Source organism: Staurois parvus, unplaced genomic scaffold (assembly GCF_062004578.1).
Source record: "Staurois parvus isolate SC_StPar_1 unplaced genomic scaffold, SC_StPar_1.0 ptg000634l, whole genome shotgun sequence".
NCBI lineage: Eukaryota > Metazoa > Chordata > Amphibia > Anura > Ranidae > Staurois > Staurois parvus.
In genome coordinates this window covers 3039045-3062033 of record NW_028318430.1, presented here as the reverse complement: position 1 = coordinate 3062033, position 22989 = coordinate 3039045, and the positions used below count along the sequence as shown (strand labels likewise).

The following is a 22989-nucleotide window of genomic DNA, read 5'->3' as shown; positions in this document are numbered from 1 at the left end:
GTAAGTATTATTTATGATTTCACTACTGTGAAGAATAAAAAATGCAGCTTTATACTTTGGCTCTAGCACTTGCAATCGTAATATTGAAATCTTGCAATCCCACTTGGTTTGCTAGTATAGGAATTATTCACATCTTCAGCCTTTCCTAGCATACAAAAACAAATTCTAATTTTGACTCTAAATCTAGCACTTATAATTGCCACATCTGTCATATCCTCTGAATGACACTTAAAAGTCTACAAATATATTACAGTAAATAAGACTTTCAAAGCAGCATCACCAAGAATTGTGTATACTCCAAAATGTTCCCCATTCAATAATTCTACAGTAATAATGCTATCCTTCTCCAGATTGACACCGAGAAGACCTTTCATATTGAGATTCATGAATATGCATTAGCTATCTAGTGATGTAAGCAGGAGGTCTATAGCCTCAGTAGGTAGCTTCAACTTTCCTATTACATAATTGATGCAAAATAATCAAGCTCTAAGGGACTTGCAGCCTAGTGGAATATGACATAAAAAGATGGAATATTCCATTGAAGAGAGAATCTGGTCTATAATATGAGTGTTGCTGTTCTGAAAGGAAAGTGATCGTAAATCACTATTGACTGATTTAATAAACACTTTGTTATTAAAACCTGAAGCAGCTGCAATTTGTGCACTCTTTCTTGACCCAAAACACAGAGCTGCATTATTTATGTATTAGTAGGGAAGTCTAGCATCAAGTACAATCGTAACAAAGATATGACTGGTTCAGCTTTGACACATAGAGAATTGTGCAGGGACCAATAGGTCTCATATTGCACAGAATGCAAACTCCACTGAAACACACACATAATTATAAACCATGTTCTGATAGGAAAAATTGGTCTAATTAAAAGCAGATGGGTCAAAGCAAGCTAAAATATCTGTGCAACAATCAATGCACTATGCAGGGATATTTATTACTAGTTACCCTGGTGGTGGTCAGGGGCGGACTGACCATTTGGAAACTCGGGCACTGCCCAAGGGCCCGGGGTTAGTAGGGGGCCCCATGAGATGCCCCTGGTACCTTTTTCATAGGCTCTTTTGAGTTTGGGCAAGGACACAGGGGCCCCATGATCCCCTATTGCCCGGGGGCCCCATGAGTTGTCAGTCCGCCCCTGGTGGTGGTGATGTGTATGTGTGTAATTGGGGGCATATCTATGCCACAAACAGTATCTGCCACTGGTGTTGTGCTAAGATATTACTCCCATTATAGGTAATACATACTAAATCCAGAAAAGCAAAGCAACTTGCAAATCCTCAAATAAAAGCAAACTCTATTGATGCTAGCAAATTAAAAACAATATCATTTTAGATATATTTGCCTGTTTTGGGTCTTCATTGTAGGAAAGCTTAAAAAGTAACACACTGATAAACTTGGTTTCAATGATATGTGCAGCTCCCTTCTAAACTTGGTGGTATTATTGAGAGTGTTGATTAATTGGTTAATTTCAGAATGTTCATCAGAAATAAATGAATCCTCTTGAAGAAAATGCCCTAAACAACTCCTAGGATTTTTTGGTTGTAAGAGGAAAGCATCTAAAATTTATAATTTGCTCTGTACAGCAGTTAGTTCATAAATTATGTCCCCAAAGCCTTATATTCTGGAATTGACAGGAAGAAACATTTCCATCACACTGATATAGAAAATTTTATAAAAGTTAGACAGGTGGGAAACATTAGGATATTTTAATTGGGAAATGTGCTCATTCATTCTTCTCTTCGAGGAATGCATATTTTAAATCCCATAGACATTACATCACACTCTAATCTACCATCAAGGGGACAACCAGGGGCGGACTGACCATTTGGAACCTCGGGCACTGCCTGAGGGCCCAGGGTCAGTAGGGGGTCCCATCAGATGCCCCTGGTACCTTTTTTATAGGCTTTTTTGAGTTTCGGCAAGGACACAGGAGCCCCATGATCCCCTATTGCCTGGGGGCCCCATGAGTTGTCAGTCCGCCCCTGGGGACAACTAATATTTACTCAGTCATTGGCAATCTAGTAACTGCAGCAAATGCTTTTGAGTATGTATATGATAAGTACCCAGAATGTTTGGCTGCCAGTATACCTAGTACAGCCATAATACATGCTGACAAAATGACTAGACCTAAGAATGAAACTGTCACACCTAAAAGCCCTCCAAAACAAAAAAATAACCAAAACCTAAAAACAAAAAGCAAACAAATTAAAATTTTGGACACCCCTAAATCTAACCTTAACTGAACTTTAACTTAATCATTAACCTTGTGAATCTCCAAAACCAATATCTACATTTTAACCTGAACATACCCCTAAATTTTACCTCTAAATTAAACTTTCACCTAATCCACAAAACTCATAACAAAAAGAATACATAGTTCTGAAATCATTCTGACAAAACCGTCAAAATGAATAAATAAATAAATAACTTTGTGTAAGAATCCAAAGCTACACAAATCGGAACTGAAAACTCTATACCCAAAAATCTGCACCTGGAGCTCAAACACAGCCTACGGCATGATACACTTGGTGTACTAATATTGTTGTATCTCATTGCTTTGTTGTGTTGTTAATTGCATGTTGAATTAGCAATCACAGCTCAAACATCATGCAATTGTTTTTGTGTGTATTTGTATATACAGTATAGTATATGACAAAGTCCTTTCTATACTTTCTCCTCTTGTAAGCCTCCCTAATTCTCCTCAATCCCCTCTATGCAGTGGTGTATTTGGGTCTTGCGCTGCCCTAGGCAACACAAAAATCAGACGGCCCCCCCCCCACCTGAGAGAGCCTTCCACTAACACCCAAATCCCCCCTGGTAAAAGAGAGAAAGACACCTTCACAGCTCTGGACATCCCTGGGAATGACAATCGGGCTCTGCATACACCATCAAGCAGCCCGCAGCCTCTCTCGGATCACACCTGGTCCTCATGCCACATACGTCCCTTCTTCCAGGGGGCAATGCTGCCCCCCTAAATAATGCCGCCCTAGGCAAATACATCCCTGCCTCTATGCCTGATACATAGTGGCATGACAGCACTCTGCAATGTCTTAAACCCTGATTGGCTCCTGGTGTTGACCCTTCCATTCTTACCCTGGTTTTGATTGTGTTGTGCAGAGAATTCAGGCAGTTATGCTAGAACAGTAATAAAAATGAATAACAAGATCCTTTTTATACCTAGGCTAATATTGACTTAATAGGTGAAGTAACATAATGGATGTGCTGTATTTTTGCAATAAAACTTGGATTGTCATAATTTCTTCACTTTTATTTCACAGAGTAAAGCAGCATTAAAGCTGAAATCAATGCTCTTCTCATTTCAGCAATGATTATGTGGAAAGATGTGTATTATCACTTGAGTAGACCCAGATAGAGAGGCAAGCTAAATTATGTAATGTTGCAGCTGTGTAAAGCTCTTAAATCTGGCCCAAGACAGAAGCACCTCCCGAAAAAGCTTTTTTATATTCCTAACAGGAAGGATTCAGTTGCCCTTATAATTATCACCCTAGGAGCAGTGATTACATGTATTAAACATTTTATTAGATCTGACAGTTGTATTTATAGTGCCTTTTATATGAATGTCCAGCTAGCAGTATTCGTTCAGTATTAATCTTCTTGCTACTCTTACTACACCAGTCACAGCAATCACATGCATCTTTTAGCTTTGTTTGGGAAAGCAGCCAAGCAAGCTTAATTAGTATTAACCACTTGCCCTCCTGAGGATTTACCCCCCTTCCTGACCAGGCCATTTTTTGCGTTACAACGCTGCATTACTTTAACTGACAATTGCACGGTCATGCAATGCTGCACTCAAATGAAATTTACATCCTTTTATTCCCACAAATTGAGCTTTCTTTTAGAGGTATTTGATCGCCTGTGCATTTTTTAATTTTTTGCGCTATAAAAAAAAAAGTCTGCCAATTTTGAAAAAAAAAAAAACAATATTTTTGACTTTTTGCTATTAAACATGTCCAGTAAAAAATTTTAAAAATCAAATTTCATCATAAATTTAGGCCAAAATGTATTCTGCTACATGTCTTTGCTAAAAAAATCCAAATATGTGTAAATTGATCAGTTTACATGAAAGTTAGAGCGTTTACAAATGGCGGTATATATACTGGGATTTATATTGTATTTTTTATTTTTACTAGTAATGGCGGCGATCAGCGACTTATAGCGGGACTGCAGGACTGCGGCGGGCATTCTGACACTGGGGGAACTGACTTGGTGTCACTAAAAAAAAGCACTGCCACTGTACTAATGGCACTGGGCAGGAAGGTATTAACATGAGGGGTGATCAAAGGGTTAAGTGTGTGCTGTGTGCTGTTTTACATAGTGCTGTGTCCATGTGCTTCACTGTAAGCACACTGCTTTGGATGGCAGTGCTATGCACAGCCATCCAAAGCAGTATGCATGAGCTGACATGGAGGAGAACTGATTCATGGGTGATTTTGCACACCCGTGCCGCCCTGTAGCAGTATATCTGCTATAGGGAGGTCGGGAAGCAGTTAAAGGTAACTTATAGCACATTTTCACTGAGTACATATTTTGAGTTATTATTGCAGTATTTATCTTGAGGAAACTTTTGTGATAGACCTCTACATTTTTACTGCCTTGATCTTTCTTATATTGGTTAATTAGGTAGATTTATAGATTAACAACTAAGGGGAGCATATTGCAATAGGCTTAACACTAAAAACTGCAGAGATGTTTGTTAGACAGAGACTTCATTGTTATTAGTAATTACGACAACTCAAAGATTTGTGTTAAAGGATTATCTGTGATCTGAGTGTGAGCTATGACAAAGATACAACCTGCAGCTTCTCTATCAAGAGGAGAACAGAAAACCCATTTCTCACTTGCTCATTCCGAGCTAAATGTGTTAAACATAAATGGATCACATTATACAGATAATTATTAATCTCATATTGGCAGCGCAGGCAATATTGAAAAGCGCATCAATCTGTATTAGAGAATTACCATTACTAACAAAAAGGATACTAAAAAGAGAATGTGAATGTCAGAACTAACACAAAACTGAACAATAGTATAAACCAAATGTGTCTAACCTGTATCAAGAGGAGGACAGAAAACAAATGTTGTTCACTTGCACACTCTGAGCTTAATGTGAGTTTGTTGGTTGTTAGTCTCCTAAAAGTTACACTACAAATCATTAGAGCTGCCTCTAGATGTGACCTAATCATAGCATTACTGGGAGGTTTATTTATTCACATTCTACACTTGCATTGAAAGAAAAAACAGTAAAGTGGTACTAGTGTTTAGCACTGCAAAAATGAAGAGAACATGCATATGTAATGCGCAAATAGAGTTGCCACCATGTAACTATATAGTAACACATTATATGTAGAAACAAGGTTTTTAAAAAATTAAAACATACTGACAAAATTTGAAGCTTTCCTCATTTACATACATGAACTACGTGGGCAGGATAGTAGCTTTTTAGATAGCACATTTGCATTGCAGCACTAGGGGCTTGGTTCAAATCCCAATTAGGCTGATGCATGCAGTTTGCATGTTCCTCCTGTGCTTGCATGAGTCTCCTCCTACACTCCAAAAACATGTTAATTGGCTCCTGTATGAATTGGTCAGTGTATGTATGCATATGAGATAGGGACCTTAGACAGTAAGTTCCTTGAGAGCAGAGACTGATGTGTATGTATGTAAAGTGCTGTGTAAAACTATACAATCCCTTTAACTCTGGCAATCAGGCCATAAAGTCACAACTAGGAGACTGTTGTATAGGTCATCAAACACAGAAGCAAATGTTTCTAAATGGTTGTGGAATTACCTTGGCCTTGCTGTATGATTACCTTAGAGTGTATTGTCACAATGTAAGAAACTGATAAATACAGTATGTTCTTTTAAAGAGTTTTGTTAGAGATTGACAAATATATATTTTTTTAATATTGGAAAAATATTTCTAACTTGTGAGCTTTGACATGACATTATAGATGAATCCTTCCTTGATCTACCAATGAAACAATTTGCAAAACTTATTGAAAGGACAACTATACCCTTTCCATTGCTATTTGTATGAAAGGATTCTCTGAGAAAATCTGCTCAGAGAATATGGTGGTGAAATCTAGTGGATGTATTAGTAATGACCATTGTTGTATGTATTCTTATGTATTTAAAATAAAAATACTATTGTTTGAATTTTTAACCATACTTAAGATTGATAATTCAATTCATTTTAATAACATAGATTTTTTTTATGGACTTTTCATTCCTCAGCACCTTAAAATTCCATTTTGAATTTTTTTTTTTTGTGTTTGATGTTCTGAATAGTAAGTCGTGGTACGTAGACTCATCCACCAGCCCAATTTAGATGTTGTACAGATTATGCATCCATGAAAATATATACTGTAGCCAAGGCTAAAACTGGAAGAACAATTAAAGTGTTACTAAACTCACAACAGTAAAATCAGTCTGTATATGCAGTAAAGCATCCTTGTTATACTCACTGTAGAACCTAAGGGGTTAATCCTCTGCATTGTGTAAAAACGCTGTTTGATCATGACTTCTCTGACCCTCCCCCTTCTTCCAGTGCCCCCCTCTTATCTCCTGATAAGGCATATCGTGTGGAGTCACTCTGCACATGCTCAGTTTGGTGTGTATTACTAGAGAGGTTTTTTTTTTCTTGGGAGGGTTCATGTGTTCAGCACAGGACCAATCAGCACTGTCCAGACAGAGGTCAGGGGTTCTGCATCATTCTAGAGCAGAATGAAAACTCCTCCTACAAGCTTTAGCATGTGCTTGGCTGGACACTGAGAGAAGTCACAAGACTGCTATATACTGCTGATGAGAAAAGGTATTTAGCAGTTTATATTTACTACAATAATCGCACTTCCATGTTGTGTGTACTGTGAGAGACCAGATAGAGTGAATGCAGGGTCCTGGGTTTAGTAACACTTTAAGTAATTGGAACAAAGTGGTCACATATTCAAGAAAAGACAGTTCAAGTGGCCTGTGAACAGGTAGTAAAAGCTGAACTCCAGGTAAACAGCTAAACACAGAAATTAAATACTTTGTACATATATTAATCTCTTTTATCTGACAAAGGATTTATATTTCTGTATATCCATGCCTGAGATTTACTTAGCTCTGCCCCACAGCACAGCACAGCTCTATATAGCAGATAAGGGGACTTGATCTTTCTCTGCTGCAGTTTTGCTTTTAATTACCAGGTGCCTGGACAGTGAAAGGAGAAGCAGCACACTAATCAGCTCATCTCTATGTCACTCTGCTCTCTCCTCCAATCATTATGGCTCACTGGAGTGCAGCTGAACTGGCTGCACAGTAGATGCAAAAGGCTGATACCAGGCAATAGGGATGAGCCTTGCATTTGAGTCAAGATTGGGTTCACGGTGAACCTAACTGCAATTTTTTGCAGGCCTGTTTGTAAAAACATTGTCATTTTTCTGGACAGTGTGATTCAGCACATACATTTATTTAGGCTACATCCACAGCAGCGATTAAAGCCAGTGTAAATTGTACCAGCAGAAATCGTCTGCAGCTCTAAGTGGCTAGGTGCATCCGTCAGCCCTGTTTACTATAATGACAGGTCATTGGTGGGTGTGGGTATTCGTAACTGTACGCACAACCAGAGATTACCTGCGGTGATTGCTGCTGCAATTCGCACTGGCCTTGATCGCTGATGTGAATGTAGCCTTAGTGTGTGGGGTTACTTTAACAAAGTAAGCTAGTGAATGTGAGCTGGGCTCCATTTTCTTGTGTGCCCTGTCTGAGCAGACAGATCCATGCACCCAAAAAATCTTTTTAATGACCAATATTTGTCTACAAATTCTGATTGATAGCTAGATTTTCAATTTTTTAGTTTATTTTACATTATAACTTTAAGCTTGGGGTGATTAAAGTGCATCAGGCAGTTGTTGTTGACGATTCATCCATTTTTTACCTTGTTCAAAAGAAAAAAACATTGAGCAGGATGTGTGAGCATGATGTAAACCACCTCCTTCCTTTTATATATCTACATTCACGGCACCCGCCCCCCCCCTCCATCTCCATAGATAAAATAAAAGATAGGCATACAGTAAAAAAGTAAGGCCTTTTATTCTTGCTTGCAGGGATATGTAAACCCTCACCTTGAAAAGAAACCCATTCAGTTTAAAATAGAAATGAAAGGCAAAACATGTATGTATACATATAAAAAAATTATAAATACCACTTTTTTATAAGTGAACACATAATCTCTGTTCTCAGCTGCATAAGGAGCTCATGGAAGAGAAACAGCAACAAACTGATCTTCCCAGCGAATGGCTATCGGGGAGGAGTCAGCACAAGTCTGATTATTGGATTATCTCCCAACACAGCCAGAAAACTGACCACACTGTGCTCTCATGCGTAGTGTGGCCCGTTTTAATAGAAAAGCAGAGGGGCTGGCAGGAATAACAGCTATCTCATACAAAGGAAGGATACAAGGACATGGTACAGTAGCAGGGGCAGACTGACCATTTGGAAACTCGGGCACTGCCTGAGGGCCCGGGGTCAGTAGAGGGCCCCATGAGATGCCCCTGGTACCTTTTTCATAGACTTTTTTGAGGACAAGGACACAGGGGCCCCATGATCTCCTATTGCCCGGGTGCCCATGAGTTGTCAGTCCGCCCCTGTACAGTAGGCATATATTAGGAATATGAAATGTTGGGTTTCCATATTCTTTAAAACTCTTCTGCTGGGCAATTTTACACTGCTGTACCCACCATGTATTAAAAAAACTCTTTATGTCATTACTAATAGGCAAATTAAAATAGTCAGTATGCATCTCTTCGATTGTAAGCTTCCAGGATCAGGCCCTCCTAACCCTCTTGTATTGAACTGTATTGTTGCTGTATTGTCTCCCGTTATATTGTAAAGCGCTGAGCAAACTGTTGGCGCTATATAAATCCTGTATAATAATAATAATAATAATAATTTTATAACTGTTTTAAACAGTTTACAGAATCGTAGGTAATTCAGTATCTGCCTTTAATTCAAGAGATATGATTGCTTGTAAGTATTTCAGTAGTGGAGGTCAGATTTCTGCCCTTTCTGTCTTGTTTAAGAAACCCTTGGCTTCTCACTCCTTTAAATAATACCTAATCTGTGTCACAGATTAGCTGCAAAGCATATGTACTGACCTTAACTGACCTTTAAGTCTCTTAATTGTTTTCTTGTCTTGCCTTCAAATCATCCACATTTGGATTTTTATTAATCCACCAAACAATATTCTTTGTTATTTAACATTGGATTAATAAAACAAATGTTTTTATTACTCTGCTTTATAATTCTTCTATATGTGTAAATTATTATTTCCTGTTCCAGCTAGTATGCATTGTCATCACTGCTCTTGTTTACTGTACCCAGGCAGAGATGGTCTTACAAGGAAAAAAATAATAATTGAAAAATAAAAAATCCTACTACCTCCTGTGCAGCCTGTCACTTTAGGTGGGACTGACCTTTTTTTTAATTAAGGGGGGAAGAGGAAGCCGTCTATGGTCACAGGTTTACTCCCCGCAGCTATATCTCCAGTGGGGGGGATCTACTATCAGGAAAATTGAAAAATAGGTTATCACAGCTGAATTTAGGCCTTCTCTTCACCACCAGCACACCAGTCCTCTTCCTAACTGCCAGGACACCAAAACTGCTTGTTATGGCAGAAACATGAGTATTGAGTATCTCAGTAGGTATGAGGTTCAGATTCACTACTACCATGTGTTTGAGGCAAATCCTACAGGTTTGAGATTTATGGTCCCAATGAGTTTATGTGCAGGTTTGCCAGAAAGAATTTTGTTTAACCACTAGCCTACAGGGCACTTATACCCCCTTCCTGCCCAGGCCAATTTCCAGCTTTCAGCACTGTCACACTTTGAGTGACAATTGCGCGGTCATACAACACTGTACCCATATAACATTTTTATCATTTTTTTAGACAGATAGAGCTTTCTTTTGGTGGTATTTTTTCTTAAACAAAAACCACTTAAAATTTTGAAAAAAAACATTTTTTCTTAGTTTTTGTTATACAATTTTGTAAATAAGTGATTTTTCTCCTTCACTGATGTGCGCTAATGAGGCTGCAGTGATGGGCACTGATAGGCTGCACTGATGGACACTGATAGGTGGCACTGATGGGCACTGATGAGGAGGCACTGGTAGGGTGCACTGATAGGCATTGACAGGCATCACTGATGGGCACTGAAAGGCAGGACTGATACATGACACTGATACATGACACTGATATATGGCACTGATAGGCGGCACTGATAGGCAGCACTGACTGGCACTGATAGGCAGCACTGACTGATGCTGATGCGCACTGATAGGCAACACTGACTGGCACTGATAGGTGGCACTGATTGGCAGCACTGATAGGTGGCACTGATTGGCATTGATAGGTGGCACTGACTGGCACTGATGGGTGACATTGAAAGGCAGCTCAGATGGGCACTGATATGTGGCATTGATGTGCACTGGTATGCACTGATATGTGGCATTGATGTGGCACTGATGGGCACTGGCACGTGGCACTGATGGGCACTGGCATGTGGCACTGATGGACACTGACAGGTGGCACTTCTGGGGCCACACTGATCATCAGGGCACACCGAGTTTACATGTCCCCTCCGCGGAAAGCCGATTACCGCATGACAGCTCGAGAAGAGAGAAATGCCGATAACCAGCATTTCCGTGTTTCCGTCCAATCACAGCTGATCACATGACCGAGCCGACATCTTCAGCTCTTTCTGTGAGCCGCGCATGCACAGTGAGAATGGTAGGACGTCATATGACGTCCTATCAGAACGAGAGAACCACCTTGCGCCCGTCATTGTTCTATAGGGCGGGCGGAAGGTGGTTAAACTATAATGAGCTGTATGACCTTTGAACTATGACCAGCAGCTTTACAGGACCAATTATGAGGATTTTAGATAAGCCAGTCCCATCTCAGAGCAGCCATAGGGATAGATATGCTAAAACTGGTGCACTCAGAATCTGGTGCAGTTGTGCACGATAACCAGTTAGCTTCTAACCTCAGCTTGTTCAATTAAGCTTTGGCAATAAAACCGTGAAGCTGATTGGTTTCTATGTAGACATGCACCAGAAATTGCACTTTCCAATTTTAGTAAATCAACCTCTTGCCTCTATGTTATTTTGTGGTTGATTTGAGGTCAGTGGTCACTTTCATCTGCTCTCCTATCCATAACAAAATCTTATTTTTTTCTTCATTTGCTAAAAAAAAAAAACTACCTTAAAAAAATCAGGTTTTTGCTTTGTGGGGGGTGGTTGTAGTATTTTGTGCTTTTCGTTTCTTTTTTTTTCTTTTTTGTAGACAAGGCCTTTATATTAATGTAAGTTGATTTTTTTTTTCTGCTATAAGACTTTTCTTTTAAAAATGCAGATTTTCGCTTCAGGGGAGATATTTTGGGGATTTAATGTCATTCTGATTGGCCCAGTCATGTCACATGGAGTCAGCTAGAGGCTCCTCTGGCATAAGGTATCTTCTTTGACCCCTGGAACTAAATAAAGCAGTGGGGATGCAAAGAGAAAGTAAGTGTATGAGGGATGGGGATTAAACTAAATTGGTTTTACCTGAAAGTACAACACACGGCTTTGCTTTATATGTATCTGAAACTCTGAGGAGAATAATACAATTCATGAATACTGATTGCCTGGGTTCATAAACTGTGTTGTCCACATATCAAACAAATCTGCTGGAACATGAGTCAGCTGAGTTGAAAATTTGGAATCACTGTAAAAAATACATTTTTTAAAGTGAATAATTTAAATTGTAGATCAATATACCCGTCTTTAAATGAAAACTGGAATTTTTAGAAGATAAGATAAGAAGTAATTCAAGCTCTTTAGAGCACTGCATATGGGACTCATTGGGTAAAAGCAAACCTAAAACTTTATCATACTCTTGTAAAATATATTGTAAAATGTTATGAGATTTTATGACTGAATACATGATAAGAATATTAACCATTGAAAAACAAATTCAGTTTTTTTACCTCCAAGTCCAGGTCGCAGTCTGTTGTCGTATCCATCTAGTAGACCATCAAGTATTCGGGTGAATATTGTGATGTTATCATTAGTGTCTTCTTTTATTGAAGCAGTAGTCATCTGTGAAAAGCTGTGTACAAACATAAGTCTTTAATAAAGCATGTCTAAAATCAACATAAAAATTGTCCTTTTATGTAGACCTGTGACCAGGCTATGCACATTTACATGTTTGCATATTCTTAAAGAGGTAGTAAGGTCTGAACTAAAAAAAAAAAACTTCCTCCTGCAAGTTAAGCATTACGATGCATACTAGCACATTAAAAAAAGACTTAAAACAAAAATGGAAACTTCCATCTTCACCCAGTCTTCCTCCAGGTTTGCAGATTCTAGCTGTTTGAATGGCCAGACGGTGAGTCACTCCCACGCACGTTCACGGGAGCTAAGATCATGGCACAGTGCTCTGAAGGGACGGCATACTCATACTATGCTGTCCCTTCAGAGGACAGCACACGTGTGCCCGATGCAGAAGTATTGAATATCTCCTAAATCTCACAAGATGTTGCCACAGTTTAGAACTCTCCCTTAAAAGCACTGGGGAACCCAGGGTGCATTTGTAAGGTCCTGGCTAAATCACCAGTGCCTAACTATACCATAACATGGAGGCAAAAAAAGTAAGTTTAAAACCAAACATTAGATTTGAGATGGGACTTTAAGATCACTCAAAATCAGCATGCAAGCTGCATTTTCCACTGATTTAGTGATAAGGTCAGTCTATACAGTTGCTAAGTAAAGTTCTGGCTTGACTATGTGTTAAAATATATATGGAAAACCTTTGATCCATATACATATTACAGTTACTGCTAACTTTCATGCATCGAATGTACCACTGTAATGGGATACCCCAAAACTGATTTCTGTTTTAGATGATATGGGGCAGGATTAGATTTCCTACTAGTCCTTAGGAAATGTGGTACCCTTCTGTAGACAACAACTTCCTCCCTAGACTCCAGATGCCCATTCTGCTAACATTTCTTGCAGTAAATTTGTCTATATATATTTATATGTATTTAGGGTTGGTGACAGGGTGGGTGGCAAACCATTTCTGTGTCACTGAGCCTCAAAAGGACTGTTCCTTAAAAATATGTGGATTCTTTACGTAGGCTAGTTGACTGTTTGAACAGTCAAGCAAAAACCTGTTGAGGAATAGTCTGTCCACAACTGGTCAGTACTCATGTACCATTCCACCCAAAAAACATTGGTTTTAGGTAAAGTTCAGACTCAGTATTGTGGTAAGGAGGCTTGACTACTTCCACAAGGACACCTTTTCGGTATTCCTTGTAGTCCATTCCCATTTTACTTTGCATATAGTACAGAAAATCTAATTATCATTAATATATAAGTTGTGATTCTGGACTGCTAGTTCAATTTCTTGCCATATTAATTTGAGAGGTTTTGTTAATAGCCTGAAAAGTTATTGAAGTAAGACATTTAAGGTCTAAAAGTCACTCACCACTGATATTTTTATTTTCAATAGAAATATGTAAAAAAAAAAAAGAAACACTTTATATGATATTAATACCCTGAAACAATAACAGTGCCTATGACCTTTGTGAGCCAATTTACCAGAAACTGAAATTCATGAGAGATCAAAAATGAACTTCAAAATTGAAAAAAAAAACAACAAAAAAACTTTTCTCTAATTATGATGTTGCAAACTCAGTAAAAAATCTTGGGAGAACAGTCTATAGTGTACGTGTATAGTGTAATGTCTGACATGCAATATGTTCTAGAAAAAAATACCTTATTTACAGTTAGCCTGTACTGAGACCAATACAGAATCTGTCATTGCCGGACGCCCTCTAAGAATATTAGCTGTCAGGCTGCAATACTTTTTGGGGTTGGTTCACTGGAACCGGAGAGTGAAAAATCTGCTACATCTCTACATAGAAACCAATCAGCTTCCAGGTTTTATTGCCAAAGCTTACATGAACAATCTGAAGTTAGAAGCCAATTGGATACCATGCACAGCTGCACCAGATTTTGGACTCTCCATTTTTAGTAAATCAACCTCATTGTGTTTTTGACGCAGAACCAACATACAGACTGTAAAGAAAGAGTGAAATAAAAACTTTTAATCTGCATACATGCATCAAGTCAGAAAGAGCTACGCTTGACAGGCAGGCAACCAGAAGTTTATGAAGGGAAGGTCAGCAAATACAGTTTTTGTATTTTCTCAATACAAAATATTTTAAGGCTGTAAAGAATGGCAGACTAAGAAATGGTGGCACTAAGAGAGTAAAGTATGGAATTGAGCACCACTAGAATAGGTACCCTGTAATTTCTGTCACTTACATATATATATATATATATATTTACATACCTGCATATTTTTTTTAAGAGTTGATAATTTTCATATATATATAATATATGGGAGGGTTTTTTACCTTAAAAAATAAGTGTAACTATCTGCTGTCACACCAGTGATAAGGGAAAAAGGGCAAACATATTTTCTGTAGATACAATAAATCTTGTGAGCTGCTATAAGCAAATAATGTTTACACCAGGAATCACCCACCATATATAATGTGTTAGTTACTTCAATATACAAAAAACTGCAGTACTTCACCTATATTTAACATCAATGTGTAAACAATAATAAATATAAATGACATACAGTATATCTATTTTGAAGATATCATGAATGGAACCAATAATCCGACTCCACTATATAATTAAATCCATAAACATTTCCATGCCAGCTTGTACACTTCTCCAGATAACGTCAACATAATTTATGTTGGGTTTTTATAGACATCTATGTCCCTGCTAGAGAGGTTTCTCTCTCTTTACTTGTTTTGGTGACTAGTGCCACTGAGTAAGGAAGTAAGTGGAAGGTATTACAGACAGTAATAAACACACTTTGGAGGAGATTTACTAAAACTGATGCACACAAAATTTGGTGCAGCTGTGCTTAATAACTAATCAGCTTCTAACTTCAACTTGTTCAATTTAGCTTTGACAATAAAACCTGGAAGCTGATTGGTTACTATGTACAGCTGCACAAGATTTTGTGTGCACCAGTTTTAGCAAACAACCCCTTTTTGTGCATAGGGAAAATTAAAAGGATCTGTCAGATTCTAGTTTCCTACTAAACTATGAAAATGTTTTGGATAGACTTTTTATGTCTCAGAAAACTGATGCAGGTGATCTTTTCATAGCTGTCGCATGTTGTGCACCTCCCTCTGCACCATACATTTTCCGCCGCTGCCCAGGTCCCCCTGTGTGCCCTCACAGTGCTAATGGATACCCTCCTCTTCTTTCCAGCTGCAGCTGCTAGCACACAGTAGGATCCTACAGGATAGAGAGTGGGGGAAGGGTCTGGTAAATATGTCACATTTACCAGCCCTTCCTTTCCTGAATGAACACACATGAGTGATCGGTACCAATCACTCAGTGTTCATTCATAACTGAAGCATAGTAAACTGTGTGTTTTTTTTCGGGGGGGGGGGGGACCTGGTCAGGTTTGTTGTAAGGAGCCCCGTGGTTTCTAACAGCAGTCCTGTCTACAGTACATCACTTTTTCATCGAGATATTTCTGTAGTCCAACAGTCTCAACTAGTCCATTTTGCAGGTGGTATAATTGTCTGAGTCTGATCAACCCTTGTGGATGCTAAAGAACTATTCTCAAACAAACCTAGTATAAATCTTTTGTTGTCTTTTATACAAAAAGCATGAAGTGAAAAAAATAAGTCTTTTTAGATGTTGTTTGCACAGCCATGAATCAAAATCAAAAATTTTTTGGATGTAAACATAGTACAGGCTTCATAAAGTATATTCCCAATAAACCTATGAGCTTCCCTATAAATTGTAGCTGCAGTCAGGGGCGTATCTACCGGGAGGCAAACAAGGTGTTTGCCTAGGGCGGCAATTTTTAGGGGGGCGGCACCGCCCCCTGGAAGAAGGGACCTTTTGAGCAGCGGTGGACAGATCCATGCAGGGCCGTCATCACAGTGGTACCTTCAGTACTCTTGCAGTGGCCTGGACAGCAAGAGGATCGATGTAGGGGAGGGCAGTTGCAGAGCGATGCTCATGTATCTCTCCCTCCAGCAGCTGACAAGCCAGGACCAGGGGACAGCCTGAAACAGGGAGAGAAAAGCCAGAGAGGAAAGAGCCCGGAGGAGGTGAGCTGTGCTGTGTTCTGTGGGATCTCCCTGCCTCCCTCCCTACACCGACAGATTGTATGAGACTGCACACAACTCCCCCCCCCCCTCCTTCCTGTTGCCCGGAGATCAGCAGCCCTTGGAGGAGGTGTGTATGTGCAGTTCCATATGATCTGAGAAAGAAAGAGAGAGAGAGGGAAGAGAGGGTGGGGAGAGAGAGGGGAAGAGAGAGGGGGACTAGAGGGAAGAGAGAGGGGGAAGAGAGGGAAGAGAGAGAGGGGGGGAGAGAAAAGAGAGGGAAAAGAGAGAGAGAGGGAGAAGAGAGAGAGAGGAGGAGAGGGGGAGATGGAAGAGAGGGAGGGGGAGAGGGAGAGAGGGAGAGGTGGAAGAGAGGGGGGGGATAGGGAGAGAGAGAGATGAGCAAGAGGGGAGAGAGAGAGGGGGAGGGGAGAGGGGGGGAGGAGAGAGGGGGGAAGAGATAGAGGGAGGAGGGAGAGAAGATAGAGGAGAGAGAGAGGGAAGAGAGAGGGGAGAGGGGGAGAAGAGAGAGAGATAGGGATGAGAGAGGGAAGAGAGAGGGGGGAGAGAGAGAGGGAAGAGAGAGGTGGATGAGAGAGGGAATAGAGAGAGAGAAAGGCGTGAGAGGGAAAAGAGAGAGGGGGAAGAGAGAGGGAAGACAGAGGGGGGGGAGAGAGAGAGGGTCGAAGAGATGGAAGAGAGAGAGGGAGAAAGAGAGAGGGGGAAGAGAGAGAGAGGGGAAGAGAGAATGAGGGAAGAGAGAGAGGGAGAAAGAGAGAGAGGGGGAAGAGCGAGAGGGAGAGAGGGGGAAGGGAGAGAGAGGAAAGAGAGAGAGAGAGGGAAGAGAAAGAGAGAGGGAAGAGAGAGAAGAGAAAGAAAGGGAGAGAGAATCATATATACATACACACACTTATTGACTCTCTCGCTCTCTCATAGCCTAGGGCAGCACAAAATCTAAATACACCACTGGCTGCAGTGGATTGCAGAGAACACTAAGGTGTCCGTTTATGACACACAGAATAGCTGAGATTCAGAGGATCACAGCTATTCTCTGGTCATTCACAGTTTATGACACCCAGGAGAATATGTTCAGCCCTTCTCTGGAGATCTGTGTTCTCCCTCCAGATTCTCCAGCCCAGAGCTGGAGAATCGGAGGGACCGAAAACTAAGCAGAGATAATTTACCTCTGCTTAGTAAACTGATCTTTTACTGTAATCTAGCGAGATTATAGTAAAATCAGCCGTTTTCCAGAGTTTGTAGACCGTTCTCCAGCGTTTGGAGATCATTCTCCCTTCGTTCGGAGAACTGCTTCATAAACTGTATTCACAGGAGAACTGTGTTCTCCGAGAATGCCGGAGAACTGAGCAGCGATCTATTACCGCTGGTCCATAAACGGACACCAAAATAAGGTAAATTAAAGTGGAACATTAGGGTTAAAATAAAAAAAGGGCAAACAGGCAGGAATTTTAATGCAGAAGAGACATGCTTTGTCTCTTCTGCATTAAAGTTACCTACCTGCCTGTCAGCTCTTGTACAGTAAGCCGTGCACTCACAGCTCACTGTACAAATTCAGCAATGTAGAATCTGACCGAATTCCTACACATGTGTGAGCTCGACATTATCCCCGCACCTCCAATGAAAGCAGACAGCAATCGAGACCTGGAAGCAAAGATGTCAGCGAGGTGAGTATAGTTCTGCTTTAATAGAAAAACATCAGCAAGGGTGCACTATACCCATGCACCAAACCCACTATGACCTAAAACTATGTCTAAAAATCTATAATATAGAAAATGAAAGTAAGTCATAAAAATGCCAGGTATAGGGCAATGTGGAATGAGTGAAAAAATACAAAATGATGGAATAGATATACAACTGCTTTCAATATAGGGAGATAACAACCAGACAGTAAGTATGTCTTTAGCTACCGTTGATCAAACTTTCTGTCTGAGTGGAGATGTGTATAGGGTAGAGTCAGTATCCTGGTCACATACCACAACCCAAAGACATGGATAGTTCTGCTTTAGCTTAACCACTTCCAGACCGGACACTTTTACCCCCTTCCTGACCAGGGCAATTTTCAGCTTTTAGCGCTATCACACTTTGAATGACAATTGCGCGGTCATGCAACACTGTACCCAAATGAATTTTTTACCATTTTTTTGAGATAGATAAAGCTTTATCTTGGTGGTATTTATTCACCACTGGGATTTGTATTTTTTTTGCTATGTAAATGAAATGTCCAAAAATTTTGAAAAAAAGTGTTTTTTTTATAAAATTTTGCAAATAAATAATATTTCATCATAAATCTTAGCCAACATTTATTCCGTTATCTTTTTAGTAAAAAAAAAAAATCCAAATTAGTTTATAAGCAAAAATTATAATTTTTAAACATTTTTTTTACATTTTTTTTACATTTTTATTTTTTTATATTATTTTTTTTTTTTTTACATACTGTCACCCTAGCAGTACAGTGTCACCATGGGGTGATGAAGATTTTTTTTTTTTTTTACACTGATTGCTTTTACACCCATATAGGATGTAAAAGCAATCATTTCTCTTTCTCTCTGTGTGCATTCTTGCACTCATTGAGAAGAACTGAGTGAGCTGTGAATAGCCTTGTACCATGTGACCTCTGTGATCATTCACAGATTTCACACATAGTAAGCAATGATGTCAGAAGTGACATCTTGCCTACTACTTTGCATGTGATCACTGATTGGCCAATCAGTGATCACATGATCGGGACCTCGTACAGAGGTCCCGTCCGACGATCGATGTTTCACTGTATCCGGAGGACACAGCGGGCACCGGATCGCGGTGCTGTGCGCTCCCAGGGAGCGCGCACAAGCAGGGTGCGGGGAGGCCGTTTATAGACGGCCACCCGACTCTGCAGTGCCACCGTCCGGCCGTTTATATAAACGGCCGGTCGGGAAGTGGTTAACTGTATTTCTGCACAGTGTTTCTTGGATAACATTAGTAATCCATTGAGTTGTTTCACCTATAATTGCACTGTAAAAAAAAGTTACTATTTTTATTGGTAAGGATTGTGTTTTGAGATAGGGTCTCAGCTCTAATAATGTTAATTATTTCAGGAATTAACTATTAGTCTTTTTTTTTATTGTATTGTGTATATAGGTAATCTTTATATATTATATTAAGGATCAATTCACAGATGTAACACACGTACTATTTTACATAACACACATTTACAGCCATGTGATTCTTCTTTATTGCAAATAATGATAGTTAAAGCTCAGTGATAAGCTCATGCTTAGTAAAATATCTAAACTGAAATCAATAGCAAACAGTTCACTGCATGAAGTTTTAGCATGGACCTTTTTTCAAGGCTCTGTAATCCAGACTTACCCAGAATCTTACAACCTAAGCTACTTTTTCCTTTTTTGTTCCTTATGTGAAGCATGAAGAGGCAGCTGTCAAGCATCTGTGGTTGTGAGGCCTTGTAGATCACCAACTTGGGGTTCCTCAGGCCGCGGAGTCTAATCCCCAGCCTGCTTCTTTACCAGAGCCCTTGATGATGGGGATGGGGATGGATTTGCAGCAAGCTGGAACTAGGTCACGACCCCCAGGTACACCCAGCTGAGGATGGGGAGACAACTGGCATGTGGAGTGCACAGCCAGCAGGAGACAAGAGGAAATCCAGGAGACAAGCCAAGGTCAGGACAGGTAGTAAACAAGCGCAGATGGTGAACAAAGTCGGGATAGGTACACGGGTAGTCAGGCAGAGGAAACCAATGACCAATGTAAAAATACCAAAGTAACAATGACTGGGAGCTTGGAGAATTGTGACGTTGCTCAGGCAATGTGGGCTAGACTAAGCATGTCCTATATAGGCAAGCAAACTAGGAAGCAGGCCAGGAAGTGATGGAAGGGAAGGAAATAAAACCCACAGAATAGCAAGTTACCCCCGAAGGTGAGCACACATATGAAAGGAATCAGGGCAGGAAAGCACTGCAGCAAAGGGTAAGAATACACAAGCAAGAGACTGCAGGCTAACTTGTGACAGCAGCATTAGAGGTAAGTAATAGTATAAAACAACCTTTTTCAAACAGGGTGACTTCAAGTTTCGTTAGAGGTGCCTTGGCAAAATTCCTAAAAATTGCCCCAAAATTGTATAAAAGCCAGCAGATGGATCAAGCCTGCCTTTTAGCAATGCAAAGTCATATTTTATAATGTGCACCATTACAACCTTCCAGCAACCAGCATCATAACAACTAATGATGTTATCTCTTGATAAGTAGGACACCGGGTGCCTGCACAGCATCCTTTTTTGTCCCTCTCCATCAGCACTGGGGGTCACATTAGCAGAGTGAGGGAGAGAAACATTGGAATACTAGTCAGTACCAGTGAGAAAAGGTATGATTGCTTTGGAAGAATAAATCACATTGCAAGCCCTACATGTGTGGATGAGGCTGTGTTGTGTAAAATTATTAGTTTAATTTTTTACATTTTAGAGGGGTGCCTCAAGATTGTGCATAATTTTAAAGGGAGCCTTGACTGACAGAAGGTTGAAAAACTGGTATTTAACATAAGCTTTGGTTTTCTTTAAATTTTCATGGAATAAACAGCCCAACCAGAATAGTTAGAATGAAATACTGGATAGGTGGATTATCGCTTTCCTCTAAATGATAGTCTCCGGATATATAAATTGCAAGTCATGCGGTTTACTTCAGTTAATTGCTTGACTTTAATGTTTTCCACCTTATCTACTTAACAATCATAGCACAGCCTATGTTTTAGAGGAGAATCATGCTACAGTTCACGTAAGGGTACAAAGCATTTATGGAAAGTTAAAGGCTCTGTGTACTCCAACTGTACGTTTTATGCATATGTTTTCTACAAATTGAATATTAGTTTCTATTAGGACAGTACAGATCTTACCAATAAGTGTAAAAGATATACTATACACTGTGGATTATATCTAGAAATATGTGCCATTTAAATTCATTTGAAATGCTGTCTTGCAGAATGTAGGAGCAGATAACACTCTAATGGAATCATTTGCTAATGCTAGTTCAGCATCTGTAACTGAAGTATGAACCGGATAAATAGCACCAAAATACTGTAGCAAATCATCAGACTCTGTTATAGGAACACAGATGTTCCAGGCAATAACCTCCAGACAGAACTGAAATGTTGCTGTGTGTAATTGAGTTTGATATATCAATCCCTAAAGGGATTTTAAACCACAGAAAAATAAAAAAAATATAGATTCTGTGTTTTTCAAAGAAATCCAGTAAATCTTGATTTGCATGTGGTTTTGCAATTTATTTTCCAGCATACATTAATACATAAAATTAGGGCTGCTTAGTCATTTTGCCAGTATTGTTCTAAATAGCCAAGCAAAAAAGTTACCTGGAATACAGACCAGATCCTAAAGGAGACGTAGGGCCAAAGCTCTTTTGGCCCTACTTCTCCTGTGGGTCACAGGAGTGCAGAACTAAGCAGCTACAGTCTGCTGTTGGCCAATGTCACTCAGCTGGTTCAGGCTCTTGATGGACTCTGATTTTATTGTCGGGATATGCCCAGATGTCTGACCAGCAGCTGGCTCAGACTCTCAGTGCACCGCTGAGAGCCTGAGCCAGCTGTTCCCTCCCATCCACAGCCCAACACTCCAGTGGGTGCTGGAGGGGCAGTCACCAGGGGGTTTATTTACTAAAGCTGGAGAGTCCAAAATCAGACTCCCTTCTGCATAGAAACCAATCAGCTTCCAGGTTTCATTGCCAAAGCTTCATTGAACAAGCTGAGGTTAGAAGCTGATTGGTTTCTATGCAGAAGGGAGTCTGATTTTGGACTCTCCAGCTTTAGTAAATAAACCCACAGATGTCTGCTTAATGAAGACCAAGAACTGAGCCATCAGTGGTCTTTGATCACTCAGTTCTTGGTCTTAGAGGCAGCGGGGGAGAGTATAAATGTTTGGGTTTTTTTCACTCTCATACTTCTCTTTTAAAAATGATACAAACACACACATATACATAAGGCTACTTTACCAAATGGGTTGAGAATATTTACATAATAAATAAATTGTCCACTTGTGTGAAAAGCAAATTCACACTTACCTTTTTCATATCCTCATGACTGGCTTGTTAACATGGCCGCCTCACCACAGTACATTTACTGCAGTGGGGTGGCACGAGCAAGTACAGTCAAGTATTTATACATGACCAGCCTCCTTCCAGGTTTGTGGTACACACATGTACTCCCGCTGCCAACCTGTGCTGTGATTGGACACAGCATGAGCTTGGCAGCTAATTTCAGCCAATTATTTTGGCTGTTGTCAGCTGATCGACTGTGGCCAATAACACACAGAGATCTGGGTTTACAAAATGCAGAACTCTGTGAGCAGGGAACAGCCATATAGTAAAGCACACAATTAACACCTTGATTGCCACTAGATGTTAACCTCTTCCCAGCCACTGGCATTAGTACAGTGACAATGTACAGTATTATCACTGATTAATGTATTAGTGTTACTATTGCTGTCAGTAAGTCAGTTAGTGTATTTCCCAGCCAGCATCAGCTAGCACCAGATTGCCACACTATCACAGTCCCACTATAAGTCGATGATCACCTCCATTACCAGTATAGTGTCATAGTTGCGTAAATTACAGTATATACACTATAGTGTGTGGACACTATAATTTTCACACAAACCAATACTATACACTTTTTGCAAAATGTGTGCCTTTGAATTCAATGATATGGTTTATTTGTGACTTTCTTATCAAACAGGCTTTTGGCTTGTGTCAAAGACATCAGTTTTACA

The 22989-nt window shown here is 39.9% G+C and overlaps 1 protein-coding gene across 1 annotated transcript in view; it reads right to left on the bottom strand.

The window, feature by feature from the left end:
* The window catches only part of GABRA5 (gamma-aminobutyric acid type A receptor subunit alpha5), a 282141-nt gene that overhangs the window by 236771 nt on the left and 22381 nt on the right, over positions 1 to 22989 (bottom strand). The window contains exon 3 of the mRNA XM_089693487.1: positions 12036 to 12157. Within this exon, the coding sequence (XP_089549613.1) occupies positions 12036 to 12157 (122 nt within the window). The remainder of the gene's footprint in view (positions 1 to 12035; positions 12158 to 22989) is intronic.